Below are 13235 nucleotides of genomic sequence, written 5' to 3'. Positions count from 1 at the left end.
AGCCACTAGAGCAGCCCCCACCTTCCACTTCATCTCTGGGTGGCAAGTGGCAGGTAGCACTCATATCCTCTGTGGCTCCTAGGCACACACGGAGTGGACTTCACCCTCTTAGGCCAGCAGGAGGAACCCACCACCTCTACCATCACTCCCAAAAGGAAGATGGAATAATAGGGCAGGGAGCAGCCACCACCCCCCTTGTTCCTCCCCACAGATACCTTTCTGCCTGGGAGGTGTGCACACTGTCTTGTATCCTCGCCCCAGGCTGTTTATAATCAGCCCCTGCCCAAGTCCTGGGACCTACTCCTTCTCACCTTCGCCTGCCACGGCCTGGCTAAGCCCCAGCTACTCCGGGACGAAAGAAGGCTGGCCTCAGCCCAGCAGGTGCTCAAATCCCCTCTGGGCAAAGCTGCTACTGGACCGCAGCTGGGAGCCAGGGATGCAATGTGGTGCTCTGGGTCAGACCATCTGGTGCAACAGCTGCCAGCCAAAACCTGTCCATTCATTCACCCAGCCACGGCAGCCAGGCAGAGCCCCTCTCAGACCATGGAGACATCCTCCAGCTCACAGCCATACCTCCAGGCCAGGTGAGTGTGGAGGGGGAGCCTCAGGCCAAAATCCAGTTCTCTTGGTGGGGCGCCTCATGCTAGTAGCCCCACTACTCTCCAGGACAAGTCTAGCCTTCCAGATCCTCCCCTCCAAAGCATTCAGGTGCCAGGCTTCCCCCAGGCATCCCCACACACCTGCCACCACTGCCCTTCTGAGCCCCGGGCACATGCTGCTGGAGGCTTCCCAGAGCGGGTGAGCCTATGCTGTCACCTCCCACTCCAGCTCCTCACAAGCTCTCCAGCAGAGTGAAACTTCCTCTGGCCCAGCCTCCGCCTCTGTTCCATATGGCTGCTCTCCCTGGGAAGGCTGGCTCCACAACCTCCCCATCGCCAAGTGCCCTTTCCCTTTCCAGCTCCCCATGATTATCCAGCCAACACCTAGCACTGGTCAGGTGTCAATCATCACCCCAACGGAGAGGAGAAACCAAGCCCCACTCCAACTGGAAATGCATGGGGCTAGCTGCCTCCTCAGCCTCAGGCCTTGTGTGGGACCCTTGCAGCCAAGCCCATTTCAATGCTTGGGAATGGGAAATCAGGGGGAACATCCTGAGGCCCACAGTCAGCGCACAGAGGGGCAGGGATGTGCATCAGGCCTGGTGGATTCTGTCTGTGCCCAACTCTGGTCTCCTCTTTTCCCACCCACCCTGCACCTCCTTGACCACATTCTTCTCAGCCCTTGGCCCTCGAAAGGCCTTTCAGATACAGACCCAGCAGCCCAGACGGCCTGAGCACCTTTCTTTAGTCCCAAAAGAGTTGGCAAGTGGCAGAGAGGTAGAAGAGGCCAAGAGCATGCCCCCTTCCCCACCTCAGGGGCAGCATGGACACTGCCCACCTGACAGAGGCCCTTGACAGTCACAACTCAGGACAAGCCCCTCTGGCATCAACTGTGGCATCAGCCATTCCTAGAAAATCTGGGATTGTGAACACGTGCATCGGAGGCTGAGCTGAGGTGGGCACCTCTGTACCTCTCACCCCCTGGGGCTCAGCACGGGCCTTACAGCAAACCCTCCAGGCCATGGCTGCTATGTTCTGCTGACTCTGCATCTGGGCAGCCACGGCTCTGAGTGCTGCTGGAACGCCAGTGGCTGGGTGGTTTCTGCTGGCATTTGTTGGACAGGAGCAAGCTTGGGAGACTTTACTGAGAATCCTACCCAAGGCCTGAGGAGTCTTCCTTACCAGAAAACTCATTTTTAAAAGGCCCCAGGGATGATGTCAAAGGACCGTTCCAGACCACTTTCCCTGGCCAAGCCCCATGTCTCCCTGTGACCCAGGGAGAGGGGACAGCCTGCCAGCCAAGGAGGCGATTTAGAGGGAGGCAGGCTAGCTGATCCTTCAGCTTGCCTACGAGGGGACCACACAAAGCTTCTGAACCGGCCCTGACCTTGCTGGAGAAACCTGGAACCCAGGCCCAGTGGCTGGCAGCCCTGTCGTCCTCAGCTCTAAACCCTCTAGACAGTCCTCAGGCTGGGACAGGGCCTGCAGGACTCTCCCTCCCCCGCCCCCAGCTTCCTGCTCTCTGAGGGATGTGGAGGAGAGATGTGACTGGAGGCGGGGTCTGAGCGAGGAAGAGAGGCCTGGATCTTGTTGAGAGCTTTGTGGGAGACCTGGCCACCCAGCCCTGGCCCAGCCCCCTGGGGGCAGCCGAGGACGGCAGGGGCTCTGGGAAGGCAGAGGCCAGTTCTGCTCTGTGCCCTCGGCTAGGCAGCCTGACAGCCTCGGCGACAGCCTGAGAGCCCCAGACGTGCCCGGGCTGAGGCAGACGCAGTACTCTAGTTAGCATAGGCTCAGGGGACTGTTCTGCTCTGCCCACAAGCCCAGCTGTCTACCCCAAACCCTCCCATCCATGGCCCGGCACCAGGAACGTCTGGCCAGCTTAGGCTCTCTTACAACAGAGACTTCCTCAGAGGCGAATTTCTTGTGTTCAAGATGCTGCTATGAGAAAGTTCTCTCGGCCGTCTGACCTAACCCGTTCGCAGAGGAAGAGGACTGCGGCAGGGCTGGGCAGGGCCCTCCCTCCCTGGTCAAGTGTGGGCTTGACCACCAGTTTCTCAGTGTCTCCTTGGGGCTTGCACCCCAGCACCACTACCCCACCCAGGACCTTTCCATACTTTCTCTCCTTTCCAGTGTCAGCAAGAACCACTAGGCCAGAAACTACATCCCCAAAGTTTTGGTGACTCTCTCTGCAACTCCATCTCCTGATACTGCCAGGCCTCCTCACTGCCATGGTGTCCTTTCGCTGGCCTCCAACCCCACATTTTGGCCCTTTGTTCCACTGTCACCAGAGTGAAGTCCTCTAACTCCAACGTGCCTTTGTAATCTTCACCTAGTGGTTCCTGTAGCCCCAGAGCTAGAGCTCTGCCTCCTCCCCACAGCCTGTGAAGCCCTGTAGAGTCAGCCCTGGCCTTGGCCCTCGCCTCTCTGGTCTATGGGCACTATTCTTCGGTGAGAGCAACTCTCCTGCCATTTCCGCCCCAAGCAAGTGCTCCAGGGAGTCTATGGATCATTCTAGAGAGGAGCCTTGAAGTGCAGAAAACGGAGCTGCTTCCTCAGGCTCAGATGGAGGGGCTAGGTTGGAAGGACACACACCCAGCCTACAAAATGCGAGTCCTGGCCTCCCTCCTCCACAAGGCAGCACTGTCCACCTGTGGACATCAAAGCCCACCACCCCACTTCCAGCAGGGTCCAGCTGAGCTCTCTGAAGGTGGCTGAGCCAGGCTGCAACCCCATATTCACTTGGCCTGACTATTCCTCCCAGGGTTCATCAGGCTATACCAGACTCAAGCTGGCCCCATAGTGTCCACCTTACCCCCGTCCCCTGCCTACCCCTTATATCCCAGGTCTCCTGGGCCAGAACCCCTCAGCAGCAGGGCCCTGGCCCCAGTTGGAACCCTGGTAACCGCCCCAGTCAGGCTAGTAGTGGGGCATGGCAAACGCCCAGATTGACCAGTGCTCCCTGAGAGACAAAGCATGGGCTTGACCGCCAGCCCCAGCCAGACTTTGAGAGGTGGCAGCTGGGTAGTTCTGTCCTCTCCTTCCTGAAACCTTTCCAGATCATGACAGTCCCAAAGGTGTGAACTTTCAGTCCCCCCAGGGCTCCCAGGGGCAGGCGCACATGGCTTCTCCAATGCCCCCAGCCCCCAGTTTCTGCAACCTCTCCCTGAGGACCCTGGGGAGCAGCAAGAGAGGGTCCTAGCCCATGCCAGCGGGTGGTCTCACACTGCCCCAGCAGGCATAGAGGCAGTGTCTGGCACAGCATGGTAGGTGGGGCGGCCCCCTGCTGTAAACTCACCCATGGCCTCATGGCCCACAGAGGGGCTCTGCTGGCCAGCTGGCCACGGCACAGTGTGAGAGGACAGTGTGTTCCCAGATTTCACTTCTGCTTTTCCAGAGGTCACTAATCGACGCTCTCCTGGGGAGCTCAGGGGTTTTCAGGAATTACGGCCCATAGAGTGAAACCAGATGTGAGAACATGCTCCCTAGAGCATAGTGTGCCCATCCTGCCACCTCCAGCAAGGGTGGCAGGCCTCAGTGCCTGTTCTACCACTCCCTTGGGCCCAGGTGAGGCTTCTTCTTTGAAGGGGCTGGGCCTGGGCTTCATCCCCTAGTGCTCATCGGCCCCAGAGGCTCTCCAGTGTCATGACTTGCAGCGGTTCAGTGCGGGAAAACTGAGACAGATGGCCAGATGGCCAGGCTGGTGGCCTGACAGGAGCTGGAGCCCTCTCCTTGATGAATGTGCTGTGCCTGAGCCTTCTTCCTAGGCTCCGGGGGTGAGACTTTCATACCAACTCCAAAGCAGATGTGCACACAGGCTGGCTAGCTCTGTAGGGTCAGAGCGCCACATCTGGAACTCCTGTGTGGGAGTCACAGCACGAACAGCATTAACCCTGGGTTTACCTGGGGCCTGCAGCACAGACTGAATATCCTCATTAGCTCCCGGGCCTCTGCCAAGACCTGTCACAGGCTCCCTGCAACACCAACTAAATGAAAACCCCGAGTTCCAACTCTTCCTACCAGATGCCAGCTCTTCTCCCTTCCCCAACGTATCACCTGCCATTCTCCATCCAGAGCCTCAGCACCTCCCCCCAAATGAGGTATCTGTGTCCCTTGGCCCACGGCCAGTGCCAGCCTGCCCATCACCTCCCAGCTGGTCCATGCCACAGCCAGGCCCTTTCTGCAGACTCATGTTGCCAGATCACTGGTTTCGGGACATCACTCCTCAGGCAGCTGAGCAGGGAAGTGGAGAGAACCTGGGCTTTGGGGCCATGGGGACCTGGGTCGAATTCTGGTCCACAGATTGGCCCTGAACAGCTTGTGAAACCTCTCTGGAACCGGGCTCCTGTCTGTCTCCTGGCGAGAGGCCCAGCAATGCCAGCCTCCCAGGGTGCCTGTCATGGGACTTGAACAGAGACAGTGGCATACAGAGAGAGTGAGCACAGTATACCACAAGCCAACTCTCCTGCCAGAGAATCACCCACAGCTGCCCAACTAGCACCCTCAGCTCCGTCAGGTGTCTCTGCTGTTGACTCCAAGCTGTTGCTCAAGATGCCCTACCTAGTCCTCCACAGAATGGCCCCCTTGCCCCTGCTCTGTCCTGACCCTTCTCCTGGGCTCTCATATGTCCACCTCCCTGCTGGAGAGACTGCCAGGGCTCTTGTACAGCGTGGATAAAACCACCACCCACCACACCCACTGCCCTGAGCTGCAGGGCAGCTTGGGGGTGGGCACAAGGAGATGTAGCCAAGGGCAGCTCTTGTTCGATGGGAAGCCCCAGGGCTGGCGGGCCAGCAGTCTCGGGAAGAACCTGGAGTCTATTGCTGGCACGGCCACATGCAAGTTTCTGGGTTTCAGCTGGCGCAAGGCAGAGCTCCTGCGGGGAAGGGACAGCAAGTTCTCCGTCCTCGGCCCCTGGACCAGCATTTTGTTCCATGCTGGAGGCCTTTCAGTGAGGTGAGGCATTCTCAAAAGGGGGATGAGGCTGATCCACAGATCCAGGGTAATGTATTGCTTTTGTGTGACCTCTCTTGTAACTCCCACTTAGGTGACTGCACAGGACTGTGCAGATAAGGAAACTGTGGCCCACCAAAGGGATTGGTAAGTTTTGCCATCCTGCTGGGTTTGAAATGAGCCACCTCAGAGGCAGAAGAGAGAAGAGCCCACCACCACCAAGGAAGGAGAGACTGGGAGCAGAGACCCGGCAGCAAAAGATGGTGCAAAGGGCTTCCCCGCCCACAGAGAAAGCTGCCCTTGGGCAGAGGCCTAGGGCCAGGGAGACACATGCCCGTGAGTATGGCTGGGAAGACACTGTCCTGACGGAAGAACTGTATCCTTGAGCGTTCTTGAGCCTGAATTGTAACCTGTTGCTTCCCTAATAAACACCATAATCGTGAGTATGGTCTGTGAGTTCTGTGTGGTAATGAATTATCGAACCCAGGAGAGGAGTAGAGAGTGCCACGGGAGGGATGGCTGGTGTCAGGATTGGTAAAGATGGCGGAGAGAGGAGGCAAAGTTGCCCTCTGCTTTATAGGGATCAACCTTCGGCTGTTGATCTTGATTCTCCTTCCCCCTTGTGAAGTTAGAGGAGAACAGACACCTCCCCCATGCCGTTTTTACAACAGAGGTGGCCCAACTGGCCCCAGGGGTCAGTGGCACCACCCAACATCAACATCGGACACAGGGATCAAATGGGAGGGTCACTCCCCATGTCCAGGAGGCAGCAGAATGTCTGCCCCGGGTTCACCACCCCTCTCCCCACTCTGAGACAGGTGGCAGGTGGCAGCAGAGCCATATTTAATTACCCCGTGCTCTCAGGAACACCTCGTCCCTGCGGCTAGGAGAATAAAAGCATCTCTCACATCCCATGAGGAAGTCGACCCATCCGACAGTCAGGAGGGTGCCAGGCAGGCGACGGTCTGTGTGCCAAAGGGAGGGGCAGAACTGGTTACTGCTGCACCCAGGGCAAGTTCCAAGAAGCTCTCCTCTGACTGAGCAGAGATCCGCCCGGGCAGCCCCTCAGCAGGTCATCCCCACCCAGGCCCTAAGGCTCCATTGGGCTGGCATGTCCCAGGAGAGATGGGGCTTGGAGGGCAGTTTCCCTGTGTTCCTTAGCCACAGCCCCACCTGAGAATCAGGCAACCGAGCCTCACCCTGGGCAGCAGGGGCCACACCTTCTATCCTGCTGCCCTGCACTTTGACCTTGAGTAGGCTCTTTCTTCTCTAGGCTTGCCACCACAGCTGTAGACCCTGCAGGAAGGAGCACAGTTGGGGTATGTTTACCTGAGTGTGAGCGAGAGAGAGGTAAAGAGGTCTGGTCTGGCAAGGTGCCAGGCAACCCAGGGAAGGCCAGCTGTGGCAGTGAACTGTGGTCGGAAGTTGGCCCATGTCCATGTCTGGCTCCTGGGTCCACAGGCCCGTACTTCCTGAGCGATTCTGTCCACCTTTGATCCTGGGCTCCTGGTCTACAAGTATAAACCTCTGGAGGAAGGACACTAAGGAAAGCTGGGGCTGGCTTGGGTGGAAGTAGAAGGCAGCTCTAGCGCTCCCCAAAAGCTGTTGTTCTCAGTGAGACTAAGCCAGGTCAGGCTGGAGCGTTCCACCAGCTCTATAGTGCCTAGAATCAGACCAAAGGAGGGAAGTAGAGCCAAATCTATGGAAATACTCATTCTGCTTAGACTTAGACCCTGTAGACGGGCTCATGGGATCAGGCCTCTTTGGGATTGCAAGGCCATGTAGCCCTTAGCATGAAGCCCCATTCTCTGCAGCTCACGGAAACGGGACAGAGCAGCCAGGAGCAGAGTTGATCCATCCCACACTCATGTCCTGTAGAACCATGAGGCTTGGGCCAGGCAGGAGTAATAACCATCCTGGTTGGTCTTGAATAGCACCCCCCTCCAGGGCCCCACCTTTCGGCCCCACCCCTCCCCCACTCAAGAGGCCTGGCGGAACATATGCTGGGGAAGGGGTAACAAGCCAGACTGAGCACAATCAGTGCCATGGACCAGGGCTGGCCCCTCAAAGAGAGATTGTCACCCTCTCCTGGAGCCTCACAGAAGAACACAAAAACCAAAACCATTTCTACCAAGTTGATTCCAACTCATAGCAACCCTATAAGACAGTAGAATTTCCCCAGCAGACTGCCACATCTTTCTCCTATGCAGTGGCTGGTGGGTTCAAACCACTGACCTTTCAGTTAGCAGCTGAGCACTTAACCACTGTGCCACCAGAGATCCGTTCACAGCAGAAGCTAGGCCCAAATGATAGAAGTCACGGGGAGGGTTAGTATGGAGCCTGGGCCAGGCCTGAAGCATAACACTCCAGGACCTTCTGTTCCCCCAGGTCTGCCACATGGTATCTAGCTTGAAGCTAAAGGGCTCAGGTGGGGGATATGGTGAGCTGCAACCATGACCTGTAGCCTTAGAGCCCTGTGTGCTGGATCATGGGCCGCAGCTCGCCATATACCCCACTCCTAACCCTTTTAAGCTCCAAGCTAGATGCCATGTAGAAGGCCTGGGGGAACAGTGAGGGCCCCAGAAGCCGGGCCTCTTTCACCTGGCCATGTCTTCCTGGGTTGGGGGCTAGGCATACAGAGGGATAATTTGGGCATTCTTGCATGAACAAATGAAGGAAATAATCAATAAATGTAGAATGATTTGATTGGCAATATCAAGATGGCATCAGGAGGCCATTAAGCAAACCCTTGGTCCCACCTGGGACCTGATTTCCCATGTACAATAAGAAGGTTGATCGGTTTCTCTCAGGAGCCTAACCAACTCAGACACTATTCTCTCTGATCAAACCCAGAGTGCATGGACTCCCTGCAACCCCAGCTCAGAGGCCTGGATACCCATGGAAGTCCAGAGAAGCATAGCAGAACTAATGGCAGGTGCAGGGGAGGGCCTGGGGCTATGGAGCCTCCAAGCAGGTATCAGAGCAGGGGTGGGGGGTGGGGGAGAAGGCTGAGCTGCAGCAGTGAGGACACCACAGATGACTCCTTGGAGGGAAAGCCCCATCTGCCAACCAAACACAAAGCCTCAGCTGAGGTCAAGGCCTGAAAACCACGGGCTGAGTGTCCAAGAGGGACAAGGTCTGGGCAAGTGCCAGAGGCCAGGCCAATGTTAGATAGAAAGCAGTGCCCAGCACCCAGCCAGGGCTTCTCCTCCATACACCCTGTTCTCCTGCCACAAGTTGGCCTGCCCATCCTTGGGACCACCCACATGTACATGGGGGGCAGCCCTAGCCCAGCCCCTGGAGCTTGACTCCATAGTCCTTCGGAGGAGCTGCAGGGTACAGGAGGCAGACAGCAGAGCAGGCTCCAGACTGGCTGTCAGTAGTCCTATCCAGGCTACATAACAGCAGCCTAGTCTACAAGTGGCCCGTTAGGGTATTGGTTTTCCTACCTCAGGATAGGTTAAAAAAAAAAAACAAAAAAAACTGCCAAGTGGTAGGTGTTGGGTGAGTCAGAGGCCAGGGAGGCCAATGGGAAGGCCCCCCAAGTTGGGGCGCAGCGTGGAGGAGGAGAGTGATCAACCACCTGATAACAACCCCATTCCCATCAGGACCATGTGCACCTACAGTGCTTACATGGAATTTGGGGTATCTGATTTGGGCCTTTCCTAGTGTCACCCGGCACACACTCGTACATGTTTTCCCCAAACCACTCAAGGAAGTTAGAAGGAGCCTACCCTGGGGATCATTCTCCCTCTCCCAGAGGGACCAGGGTGGCAGGACAAGAGTAGAGCCACCTGGGAATGGGTGGTGCTTCCAGGTGCCTGGGAAGTGTGGCCCTGACCCCCGGACAGCTTCAGGCTTTGACTTGGAGGCTCCAAGATGCCTGGGTTCACAACTAGCACACTGTGTGACAGCTGAGCTCTGACTCACAGCTGCCAAGTGGAAGTAAATGAGGACAGCTTGGTGCTCAAAGCTGGAGTGGCCTACATTGGGCACCAGGGCAGAGGTTATCAGGAAATGGCCCCTAGGCTTTCCCTTTCTAACCTGCAAAGTTAGGGCACTGGGAGGTAGGGGAGACACAGACAGACAGGAGACCTTAATCTGAGAATGCCAACAGGGACTTGGGTGGGGTAGTAGGGCCCAGGACAGAGCCCCAAGAGACAGTGGCTACAGGCAGGTGCTGCACAGCAGAGCAGAGGAGAGGCAGCATTTGGCAGACACACTTGTTCAGCCACTTCCCCTTCCCCAGGTTCTCTGGCAGCCAAGTGGTCCTGGTTCGCCCCCTTGTGGCCAAAGAGAGGTTGGTAAAGTTGACAGTTGGGAGCCCAGCTCTGGTGGGAAGAGGGAGCTCCATCCAATTTAATCGCTGCCTCAGACTCCCAGTCTGCATCTCTCCAGCCATCAGTCCCTGGGGTAATGGGGCTCCAGGCACCCGCAGTCATACAGGAATGTGTCATAAAGCCCAGGGAACAGGCCTGAGGTGGACACAAGCCCAGGAAAGCCAAAGCAGAGACAAGGTGGGCCCAAGTCTAGTCATGACGACTGTTCCCTGTCTTGCATCAGTGAAGGCAAAACCTCCTGAGGGGCAATGCTGAAGAGGGTGTGGAGGGAAGCTTGGGCATCCCTCTGCCTACACTCTTGTTCTCCAGCTCAGGTACACCCTCCGAGTCTCCAAAGCCCTTCATCCAGCTCTCAATAGCTCTATAACCTCCCCGTCTCCACTGCCTAGTGCTGTGTCTAGTAAAAAAAAAAAAAAATTTTTTTTTTTTAAAGGAAGTGCTTAATAATCCAGAAACTGGGCAATCTGTGACACAGTGCATCCCTCCAGAATAGGGGCCCCAGCTTTTCCACCTTGTCCCCCAGAGCCCAGCACCCTGTGTACCAAGAAAGAGATGTCATCCATCTAATCACACAGGTATCTGCTGAGCATCACTCTGGCTGGGCGCTGTGCTGTTTCATCTGTAACAATCTGCAAGTTGGTGATTTCTGTTTCATTTTACAGCTTTAAAGTGTTAAGTCACATGCCTAGAGTCACACAGCCAGCCAGGAAGGGAGCTGTGGTTGGCCTGAGGCCTGGACTCGCACAGAACTCAAAAAAGGTCCTGGCGACCCAGAGAAGTTCCAAGGTCCTGGTCCTCAGCAGACTCAGGTGACTTACAAGAGATCATCGCTGAACACCACCAGTCACTGAACTGTTCATGTGAAGACTGCTGAAATGCCAAATGTTTTCTTACCTATATAGCTGTGGTGGCACAATGCTTAGGCACTTGGCTGCTAACTGAAAAGTTGGTGGTTTGAACTCACCAGTTGCTCTGTGGAAGAAAAAGCCTGGTGATCTGCTCCTGTAAAGATTTCAGCGTAGGAAACCCTATGAGGCAGTACTACTCTGTCCTACAGGGCTGCTATGAGTAGGAATCGGCTTGACAGCACACAACAGCATATTTACCACAATAAACAAAATGGAGAGAGAGAGCGACCATTGCCTCACAATCTTATCCCTGTTCATTCTTGATGTGGACCCTTCTAACAAGCCAGAGTGTGTTTGGCTTCTGAGCCCAAAGCACAAGAACAGCTACCAGTGAGAAAAAGGGCCTGGGGTGCTACAGCAGGCACCTTGACCACAGCAGGAAGGGCAAGTAGGTGGCTTGGGAGGCAGTCAGGGGCAGAACTATTGGAGGCAGACCTCAGCCCTCGTTTCAAGTCTAGCACCCTAACACAGGAGAGGCTCTATTATGTGCAGTATGTGCCGCTTAAGAAAGCAGAGAAGTGAGGCTAATACATTCTAGAAGGGTTCTATAAAAAAATGCTTAAAATAAGGTGTTGGAGCCTTTCCCTCTCTACCATCCAGAAAATCTTATTCTTCAAGGGTCCTGGATGGCTAACATTCAGCTACACTGAGACCACCGCAAAAGGCCTCAGGCACGGGTTCAGGTACTGGCTCTACCTCAGAAACTATGCCTAAGAAATCACTGAGTAAATCCAAGAGAAAGTGTATGTTATTATTCACTAGAGCAAGTTCTGACACGGCCTCCAGGGGCAGGACTTGTGAAACGGGTTATCAGTGCCTGTGTGGACTGTCACTGACTTGACCATAAACAGCTTCTCAGATAAAATCAGGCCAAAGTATATACCAGTGTAAGATGTAACCAGTGAAGAAAAGGCAGGAAATGGGGGGAGAGAGGGGGAATGAAGGAAAGAGAAAAATGGCCAGGTGAGCAGGTGCGAGGAGGGGTAGGTGTGTTGTACCTTGGCAGGGGTCTTGGGTTCCGGCCTGGGTGATAAGAGTCCAGCCCTGACCTGGGTCCTGGAAGAGTCACTAAAGCACTCCCTGGGCTCTAAGTCTTCAGGTATAAAGAGAAGGGCCTAGATGGGGCTCCCTAAGATTCGGACCAGCCCTACAATGCTGTGAACCAAAATCTGAAAGAAATGCTCCCTCTCCCAGCGTCTCTAATCTTCTCCCCAGAGGTCGCCACTCTGGACAAGTGGCAGTTTGTGCTCCCAAACACTTTTCCATGTGCATATCATCTAGTATTCTACTAAAATGGGATCATATTATACATAATTCATTGCAACTTTTTACCTAATAAAACCAAAAACCACCAGTTGCTATTGAGTCAATTCTGACTCATGCCAACTGCATGTGTGTCAGAGGAGACATGTGCTCCACAGAGTTTTCAGTGGCTGATTTTTCAGAAGTGACTGTCATGCCTTTCTTCTGAAGCACCTCTGGGTGGACTCCAATCAACATTTGGGTTAGGGGCCATATGTGTTAACTGTTTGTACCACCCAGGGACTCATTTTACCTCTCAATAAATGTTTAAATCAGTCTCTATGATACTTTATGCTTTTGAGCACTTGCATAGTTCGCCTTTGTAAGGACAGATTATGGTTTATTTAACCATACTTCTATCAACAGATATTCTGCTGGTTCTTAGTTTGCTGCTACCGACGAGGCTTGCATGAACACCTCCGGACATGCGCTATCCTGTGCTAACTGATGGGATACAATCCCACAAGTGGGCTGCAGGGTCACAGAGTATATATGCATGCTTTGTTTTCACAAGGTGGTGAAAAAGCTTGTCCTCCAAAGGGTCTACCAAGTCACCTTTCTACCAACTTTATTTCTGGAATTAAAAAAAAAAATACTAAGTTAAAAAGAAAACAATAACCCCAAAACCACTATGCCCTAGAGACAGGGCATGAAGGCAGTGGCGCAGCAGGGCTCTGACAGGAGATCCCTGGCTGTTACTTGTCTTCTCTGCTTGCCAAATTAGGCTCCATGCCAGGAGTCTTCGTCAGGCCATGCTTGTGTCCACTTGGCCCTGCCATTACGGCTGCTCTCCAGCCTCCTGGCAGGACCTCGCGGCAGGACCGGGCTTCCGAGGCAGGCTTGTCCCGGCTGCAAGCAAACAGATGGCCGGGAGTGGGCTCTCACTGCTGCCAGCCAGTGTACTGATGACTTGCAGATTGGTATCTTTAGTACTACTTTCCTTGAGCTCCAGACCCACATGGCCACCTGCCTGCTAAACTCTTTCCTCTAATGCTCAAACTCGACACATCTGAGACAGACCACCTTTGTATCCACTACCCATTCCCTGCTCCAAACCTTGTCTGGAGGTCCCATCTCAGAAACAGCTCTAGCACTCACCCAGTCATTCGTGAATGACAGCCTGAGAACCATTCGGC

General features: G+C 55.0%; 1 protein-coding gene across 2 annotated transcripts in view; it reads right to left on the bottom strand.

Annotated features, from left to right (window-relative positions):
* Positions 1 to 13235, bottom strand: part of ATP6V0D1 (ATPase H+ transporting V0 subunit d1) — a 43442-nt gene that overhangs the window by 16748 nt on the left and 13459 nt on the right. The window contains exon 2 of one of the 2 annotated variants that reach the window (XM_064273916.1): positions 6401 to 6845. The exons of the other annotated variant lie outside the window; for it this stretch is intronic. Within the exon in view, the coding sequence (XP_064129986.1) occupies positions 6401 to 6464 (64 nt within the window). The 5' untranslated portion in view covers positions 6465 to 6845. The remainder of the gene's footprint in view (positions 1 to 6400; positions 6846 to 13235) is intronic. 2 annotated transcript variants of the gene reach the window in all.

This window comes from Loxodonta africana, chromosome 21 (genome assembly GCF_030014295.1).
Source record: "Loxodonta africana isolate mLoxAfr1 chromosome 21, mLoxAfr1.hap2, whole genome shotgun sequence".
Classification (NCBI taxonomy): Eukaryota; Metazoa; Chordata; class Mammalia; order Proboscidea; family Elephantidae; genus Loxodonta; species Loxodonta africana.
The sequence above is the reverse complement of the archived record's forward strand: the minus strand, read 5'-3'. Positions and strand labels throughout refer to the sequence as shown.